This window comes from Poromitra crassiceps, assembly GCF_964638095.1.
Source record: "Poromitra crassiceps genome assembly, chromosome: 2".
NCBI classification, from domain to species: domain Eukaryota; kingdom Metazoa; phylum Chordata; class Actinopteri; order Beryciformes; family Melamphaidae; genus Poromitra; species Poromitra crassiceps.
The window spans coordinates 42806222-42815461 of NC_139624.1; the positions used below are offsets into that span (position 1 = coordinate 42806222).

At 46.3% G+C, this 9240-nt stretch overlaps 1 protein-coding gene across 2 annotated transcripts in view; it reads left to right on the forward strand.

The window, feature by feature from the left end:
* plxna4 (plexin A4) overlaps positions 1-9240 on the forward strand; it is a gene marked incomplete at both ends in the record, with an annotated part of 489925 nt that overhangs the window by 464759 nt on the left and 15926 nt on the right. For both annotated transcript variants that reach the window (XM_083659977.1, XM_083659976.1), the window contains one exon: positions 4064-4233. In XM_083659977.1, coding sequence (XP_083516103.1) covers positions 4064-4233 — 170 coding nt within the window. The remainder of the gene's footprint in view (positions 1-4063; positions 4234-9240) is intronic.

Consider the following 9240-nt stretch of genomic DNA (forward strand, 5'->3'; position numbering starts at 1 on the left):
AGATATCCTCCCGCACACACACACACACACACACACACAGGTGTGCGCGTGTCACCTCTCGGCCTCTCCAGGATGCTCTATTTTCCCTGTCATTATCCCAGTCCAGGGTGCAGGAAGGTGGCTGCCGACTCCAGACAGCACACCGTCTCTCCAGATGGATTGTTTTTGTGGAATAACCCGTTTATCTTGGCTGGCCATCTCTCTTGGTGAGAAATGATTGGGCAGACAGGCAGCGTAATTGACTGCGTTTGGCTTTCACCTTGCCAATAAATACCTCTCCCTGGCAACACCGCTGACGTCTCTCATATTAGCTCCATCAGTGTCACTGTGACGGAGCGTGGGCACCGCCTGTGTGTTGAGGTGTGTGTGTGTGTGTGTGAGACGGCGCGTGGGCACCGCCTGTGTGTGGGTGAGGAGGGTGGAGAGGCACAAGGCTTGATTGCATTTCCCCCCTCTCTCACTTCTTCCTTGTGTGCGTGATACATCTCTGCCTCATCCTTGGTCTCTCTCTCTCTCTCTCTCTCTCTCTCTCTCTCTCTCTCTCTCTCTCTCTCTCTCTCTCTCTCTCTCTCTCTCTCTTTCAACGCCGCCCCAATTCTCATTCTGATTGTTTTCTGTCGTCTCATTTGGTCAGGAGAGTCAGGCATGTTGATGGCACAGTGTGTTTAGAGTGCAGTCTAATCACAGGGTCGACGGTGGCGGGGTGATTTTACCACGCCAGCCTCCGCTCCTCCAGGGAACGATGGAAAGCACGATGAATGATGATGAGGATGTTGAAGCAAAAACCTCCCACTGACACGCGGGGTGACGTGAAATGTCACGGCCTGCTAGACAGACACAGGTTTAAATATCGACGCACACAAAATGTTGGCCCCCGCCCCCCCGCCACCTTGATGGCACACGGACTTGAAAGAGATATGTTTTCATCTTCATAGGAGAGCCATAAGCTGTCGGGGGATGTGGGCCACATTAGAATGATAGCCGTGATTGTGGGACTAACAGGATTCCCTCCTCCCACTCGGATTCTACCTCTCTCTACCTCTCCCCTCGGTCACCCGCTCCCACCCACATGGGATTTTTATTTGCCGACGCCTGTACACACCTCAGCCGTCACACTCAATGGCCTTCTTTACTGAGAGGAAACCTCTATGGTTTCATACACTCCTCAGCCACCACACTCAATGGCCTTCTTTACTGACAGGAAACCTCTATGGTTTCATACACTCCTCAGCCACCACACTCAATGGCCTTCTTTACTGACAGGAAACCTCTATGGTTTCATACACTCCTCAGCCACCACACTCAATGGCCTTCTTTACTGACAGGAAACCTCTATGGTTTCATACACTCCTCAGCCACCACACTCAATGGCCTTCTTTACTGACAGGAAACCTCTATGGTTTCATACACACCTCAACCGCCACACTCAATGGCCTTCTTTACTGACAGGAAACCTCTATGGTTTCATACACACCTCAACCGCCACACTCAATGGCCTTCTTTACTGACAGGAAACCTCTATGGTTTGATACACACCTCAACCGCCACACTCAATGGCCTTCTTTACTGACAGGAAACCTCTATGGTTTCATACACACCTCAACCGCCACACTCAATGGCCTTCTTTACTGACAGGAAACCTCTATGGTTTCATACACTCCTCAGCCACCACACTCAATGGCCTTCTTTACTGAGAGGAAACCTCTATGGTTTCATACACACCTCAGCCGCCACACTCAATGGCCTTCTTTACTGACAGGAAACCTCTATGGTTTCATACACACCTCAACCGCCACACTCAATGGCCTTCTTTACTGACAGGAAACCTCTATGGTTTCATACACACCTCAACCGCCACACTCAATGGCCTTCTTTACTGACAGGAAACCTCTATGGTTTCATTGCCATCCCTCGCTCTCGCCTTCTTCCTGTGCGTCCCATCGGCTCATTTGTTACAACAGGATTAGATGATCTCTCTGTCTCTCTCCTCAAAAGTCGCCAACATTAAATCAAATTAGGGTCAATGGTGCAGTGTGCAAGCTCATCCACAGCACAAAGAGGCTTAGGAGATGTTCCCACATATTATTAAAAGTCAGCTGTGAAATAACAATTTCCCCCATCAAAGCTGGCAGCAGATTGAGGGGCCAGGGCGTGGAGATAGGACGAGCCAGACACAGAAACAACATCAGAGATAGTGGACAAACTAAAATGACATGCCCTGCAGAATGCATAAGCACGCACGCACACACAGTGTACAAGTATATGAATGCTGACTACAGTAGGCATCGATAGATAGCAACTTTTAATGGTATGATAATCTACGCCAAAAATATCCCAGTCAACAGTTTTATTGCGGTTTGTATGTATCTGTTTGTATTGCAGTGAGATTTTGCCATAATCACCTCATACTTTGCATTGTATTATTATTATTTTTAAATGAATGCAGCATTTAAATATTGCCACATACAACAGCATAGACCTACGGCTCCCTCCCTGCAGTGGGGAGTCATGAACCTGCAGCTCTGGGTTTGGCAGTGAGAGCATGGGATGGGAGAGTGGCTCTCCTTTGCAGCCACGCAAAGTCAAACTACATTTGACTGCAGTGTGTTCATGCTAACATTAGAAACAGTCAGTAATCATGCTATTAGAAATAGGCAGTGGGGTCATCATTACTGTGTTTCGTTATCATGGTATAGAGTAGTAGGCTATAGAGAGCCAACGTGAACATCACCTCCTGCGTCTCTCAGCGTACCAGCGTGGTGGTGGTGAACGGAGGGAGATGTGACTCTTTTTGATCCCGTTTGAATTGTGCCACGGGGTACACAAGGACACAAGGGGTGCTCCGATCAGGATTTTTGGGGCCGATCACCGATCGCTGGAATCAGTATCTGCCGATCCGATATAACCGATCACAGCGTCGATTGAAGCGTTCTTTTTATCATGTAGCATTATTATTTATTTATGTATTTATTTATTTATGTATTTATTTATATATTTATATTTATTATTTATTACACTCTCTCTTAAAGACCATTTCAATATACACTCGCGTGCGCTCTCCCTCACTCTCTCTCTGTCTCTCTCACCGACAGCTGCTGCACGTGCACACTCCAATCGATATCGGATCCCGATCGATCGGAGCAACACTAGGGTACACATCATGTTTGTCAATGTAAACGATAACTTTGCAAGTCAAGAAAGTCGCAGTTTGTGGCAAAACTGTGGCACTATAAGTTATACATCAGAAAGACTACACACAACCAGTCGCATAAGTGATGTCTCTCCCGCCAGTCCATGTCGTTGATGGTGTGACGTATACATGTATTGTACGAGATGAGAGATGTAGTCGACTGACAAAACGAAACCTTACGTTTCAGTTTCAGGACAATACTGCGACTTTCTTGACATGCATAGTTATCTTTTAAATTGACAAAATGTACATGTGGCATGTGGCAAAAAAGAGTCACGTCTCTCTCCGTTCACCACCATTCATATTTTTTCAGATGCTGGTATGCTGAGAGAGACAGGAAGTGACGTTCACTTTGGCTCTCTATAGTGAAAACATTATACTAGCCCACCTGACAACACATTTTTCATTCCAATGACTGACAGGAGGTGAACAAACAAAACATGTTTTAAGATTAAGGTATTCTTAGATTGTTTTTAATGTAGGCACTGACCCAACCTACTGCCCAATTAATGTAGGGCTCATATTTTTCTACCGTCTTATATATATATTTCTTCCATTTAGCCTATGTGAAAAAGCTTGGGGATTATTATTTTATGTTTTATGTTATGTTAAGTAAAAAAACAGAAGTTTGTCTCTTCCTCCTGTGCAGGGCACGTTACAGAAGTTTGTCTCTTCCTCCTGTGCAGGGCACGTTACAGAAGTTTGTCTCTTCCTCCTGTGCAGGGCACGTTACAGAAGTTTGTGCTCTTCCTCCTGTGCAGGGCATGTTACAGAAGTTTGTGCTCTTCCTCCTGTGCAGGGCACGTTACAGAAGTTTGTCTCTTCCTCCTGTGCAGGGCATGTTACAGAAGTTTGTCTCTTCCTCCTGTGCAGGGCACGTTACAGAAGTTTGTGGACGACCTGTTTGAGACCATCTTCAGCACGGCCCATCGAGGCAGCGCCCTGCCACTGGCCATCAAGTACATGTTCGACTTCCTGGACGAGCAGGCGGACAAACACAACATCCACGACCCGCACGTGCGACACACATGGAAGAGCAACTGGTGAGCGGAGTGGTTTTAGTGCGTGAATGTGCTCGTACCTGCAGACACACATACACAGGGGCTTGTGTATGCAAAAAGACAGTGGGAGGATCCTGTCATGAACGCTTACAAGTCCAATATTATGCTATTTTTAGCAGTTTAAAACATTTCTCAGTGGTCTTTAAAATAAGGTTATTACTTATGTTGAAAAAAAATCCAGGCTCTGTGAGGCCTCTCCATCGTCTGTTTCTCCCCTCATTAATTATGCACTGTTCTGAGTGGGCGGAGGTGTCATGATAATAAGGTGCTGCTCTGATTGGCCACCTGGTCGGCTGGGGGAGGGTGCAGACACGGGGAAAAACTCCAAAACCAACATGGCAGCTTCTTGTAAAATAAAGCTTGTGACAGAACATGTCAAATCAAATTGCAAATATGCAAATGAAAATGCCTTGTACAAGCACATGTTTTAGGGAAACAGTGTAGAGGCATTTACTTTTCACATTATGTCGGTTGTTAGGTTGAAGCATGACTAAGTAGCCTATATGTACAGTATGTTATGTTATGAATAATATGGGACCTTTAAGGAACTGGTGAGACAGATGCTTGACACTTTGACAGACACACACTGATGATTAAGAATGCAACACACTCACCTGCACCTATTCTTGCGCGCGCGCACACACACACACACTATGAGGTCCTATCGACGTCACTATTCACTGACACATGCGCAGCAACGTGTGTGTGCCTGCATGACTTAACATAGTCAATCTTGTCACGCGTGCACACGTACGCGCACTATGATGTGCGCAAACTACATCACGCGTAACGACAAGCTGCGTAGCACAGCTACTTACAGCGTGTACACGTGTGACCAGTGTTGGAGAAATTTCGTTATGCGTTCACACACACACCCGTTGGCAGTTTTCAGTGTTACGCAACCGGAAGTGTATCTGCATCGCGCACAACACTGCGCGTACATGAACGCGTCACGTAGTTCTCTTCTGTTTTATTCTATTTCTTTCTATGTTACATTTTCAGCCAGTAGATGGTGCCATCTTAAGAATGCGAAGTGTCTGTGTGTGAGCAGAATTGTGTTCGGCCACAGCTTTTTTCATTTTACGTGCGATCGGGCTGAATCTCTCAGGAAGTGTAAAGAGCACCCCTGCAGGTGACCTAACGGAGCCGGATTGTACACACAGTAAAGGTCTGTGAAAGCCTTACTGTACACACAGTAAAGGTCTGTGAAAGCCTTACTGTATACACAGTAAAGGTCTGTGAAAGCCAGTCTGTACACACAGTAAAGGTCTGTGAAAGCCAGTCTGTACACACAGTAAGGGTCTGTGAAAGCCAGTCTGTACACACAGTAAAGGTCTGTGAAAGCCAGTCTGTACACACAGTAAAGGTCTGTGAAAGCCAGTCTGTACACACAGTAAAGGTATGTGAAAGCCAGTCTGTACACACAGTAAAGGTATGTGAAAGCCAGTCTGTACACACAGTAAAGGTCTGTGAAAGCCAGTCTGTACACACAGTAAAGGTCTGTGAAAGCCAGTCTGTACACACAGTAAAGGTCTGTGAAAGCCAGTCTGTACACACAGTAAAGGTATGTGAAAGCCTTACTGTACACACAGTAAAGGTATGTGAAAGCCAGTCTGTACACACAGTATAGGTCTCTGAATGCCAGTCTGTACACACAGTAAAGGTCTGTGAAAGCCAGTCTGTACACACAGTAAAGGTCTGTGAAAGCCAGTCTGTACACACAGTAAAGGTCTGTGAAAGCCAGTCTGTACACACAGTAAAGGTATGTGAAAGCCAGTCTGTACACACAGTAAAGGTATGTGAAAGCCAGTCTGTACACACAGTAAAGGTCTGTGAAAGCCAGTCTGTACACACAGTAAAGGTCTGTGAAAGCCAGTCTGTACACACAGTAAAGGTCTGTGAAAGCCAGTCTGTACACACAGTAAAGGTATGTGAAAGCCAGTCTGTACACACAGTAAAGGTATGTGAAAGCCAGTCTGTACACACAGTAAAGGTCTGTGAAAGCCAGTCTGTACACACAGTATAGGTCTCTGAAAGCCAGTCTGTACACACAGTAAAGGTCTGTGAAAGCCAGTCTGTACACACAGTAAAGGTATGTGAAAGCCAGTCTGTACACACAGTAAAGGTATGTGAAAGCCTTACTGTACACACAGTAAAGGTCTGTGAAAGCCTTACTGTACACACAGTAAAGGTCTGTGAAAGCCAGTCTGTACACACAGTAAAGGTCTGTGAAAGCCAGTCTGTACACACAGTAAAGGTCTGTGAAAGCCAGTCTGTACACACAGGTCTGTGAAAGCCAGTCTGTACACACAGTAAAGGTATGTGAAAGCAAGTCTGTACACACAGTAAAGGTCTGTGAAAGCAAGTCTGTACACACAGTAAAGGTCTGTGAAAGCCAGTCTGTACACACAGTAAAGGTATGTGAAAGCCAGTCTGTACACACAGTAAAGGTCTGTGAAAGCCAGTCTGTACACACAGTAAAGGTCTGTGAAAGCCAGTCTGTACACACAGTAAAGGTATGTGAAAGCCAGTCTGTACACACTAAAGGTCTGTGAAAGCCTTTCTGTACACACAGTAAAGGTCTGTGAAAGCCAGTCTGTACACACAGTAAAGGTCGGTGAAAGCCAGTCTGTACACACAGTAAAGGTCTGTGAAAGCCAGTCTGTACACACAGTAAAGGTCTGTGAAAGCCAGTCTGTACACACAGTAAAGGTATGTGAAAGCCAGTCTGTACACACTAAAGGTCTGTGAAAGCCTTTCTGTACACACAGTAAAGGTATGTGAAAGCCAGTCTGTACACACAGTAAAGGTCTGTGAAAGCCAGTCTGTACACACAGTAAAGGTCTGTGAAAGCCTTTCTGTACACACAGTAAAGGTATGTGAAAGCCAGTCTGTACACACAGTAAAGGTCTTGTCATATTTCCCATGGCACTGCCCTCTGTCTGTGCCAAGCTCTCCCCTTCCTAATATCTACTCACCACAGGGATGTGGCATTGTCAGTAAAGCCAACCACAAGGGTCTAATCCAATTGGCTGCTAAGACCCTTCATCTACTTTCATGGGTAACGGGGAGGAGGGGACACCTGTCACCATAGAAGTCACCATAATGACAAATTCCAGGTGAAGGAAGTAGTAGACTTGTAAATTAAAAGCCACTGATTAATTGAGACCATATTGACCTGTGTCACCCCACCTTAAGAGGTGGGAAGGGGTTAGCTAAGCAGCAGTGGACCAGACGGGTGGAGAGGGAGATGGAGCGGTGGAGGAAGGAGCAGAGGAAGTGAACTCTGTGGGAGTTAAACGCACACTAATATCTCATTAGCCTCCTGGCCTGTGCCAAGGTCCCAGCATGCATCACTCAGCCCAGGCCCAGAGGACCATGGAGACGAGAGGAGGAAATTGATGTGTGTCAAGGGATAGAGAGAGAGAGAGAGAGAGATGGAGGGGCGGACGGATAGGGTGGAGAGGCGAGAGATGGGGAGAAATATTTACTTAACTTTATGGTCCTAATTTTGTTCCTTTCCCGCGTCGGCATTATTAGGCCATTTGTGGCGTGTGTTAAGTGTTTTCTGAGAGCGCAGTGGGTCGCTCTTGCATTAGACTTTTCATGGAATGGGCTCTCACTAGAGGGCTGTGATGAATAGCAATTTATCATAACACACACACACACACACACACACACACACACACACACACACACACAAAGCCACTTACACTGCACACAAACGTTTGTGCCGATGCCACCGCAGATATGTGTGTGGGATGCATATAGTGTTCCTCTCCCTCCTCGCCGTGTGTGCATAGCCATAACCCTCTAATCATCTCAAAACACTGCAATCTTGGCTGCAACAAAAGCCTTCATTTAGTCAGTGTGATACTACAGAATGATAATGCCAGTGCCCCTCCCATGCTGGGCCCCCATCCCATTAAACCTACCAAGCCCATCGTCATCATACACACCATTAACTTCAAGCCACCCCCTACCCCCCTTCCCCCTTTTAAAGGCTTTCCCCTGCACCTGGGCTCCGCCTCCCCAGTTCTATCTATCTATCTATCTATCTATCTATCTATCTTCTTTCTATAAAAGGGAGCTAGGGCTGGCTGTTTTCTTGCCTGTCTGTCTGTCCCACTGAGTGATGACATCATCAGTGATGTCATAAATTTACTCAGACACACACACACAGTAAAGGAATTGCCCTGCCCTTCACTGCGCTGCAGGTTTTGCGCATTTTGCACGGACACGCCTGGTTTGGCATGTGGCACGCCTACCCCATGCATGTCTAGTACAATTATAACAGGCATAGAGTTAATAGATCGGCAGGGAGAATACAAATACGCTTGTGCACACCCTTAATTTGCATTGCGTGCAGCGTTAAACGAGCGCAAAACAAGCGCTTTTGTGACGATATGGCCCGATAACTTTTAACGTTACACTAAAGTGTTTTCACACATGGGAAAAATACATTTGATCAATGAAATCCTTTGTTTACAGCTGTCATACCTCCATGAGCTTGGGTAGCTTGCTGCTAAAATGGGGGAACCCCCGGCTCATCAATTTGGTTTCTCAACATCCAATTTTGTATGACAAACACCTAGCCTACCTCAACCTATCTAACATAATTTACTTGCTAACGCAGGGTTGCCAACTCACACGTTTCTGGCGTGTGACACATTCTTTCACCTTCAATCTCACGCGCTGCCCAAACAATTCTCACACCAATGAACACTGACTGGCTGCGGTTGCCACATGTCCTCCAGAGCAGCAGCAGCAGTGTGTGTGTGTCTCTCTCCCTCTCTCTCTCCCTCCCTCTCACATGCGTGTGCCGTGTATAAAGGACAGCGAGTGCAATGAAAATCCCCCCACAATTTTGATAGCAGAAAAATCTTTTCAGGATACCCAGATCCATGTTTAAATGAACGTGCCTCCGTGCGTCCTGTGCGCTGCGCATGGAGAGGAGAGGAGGATTTCAGTCTGTCCTGCAGCTGATTA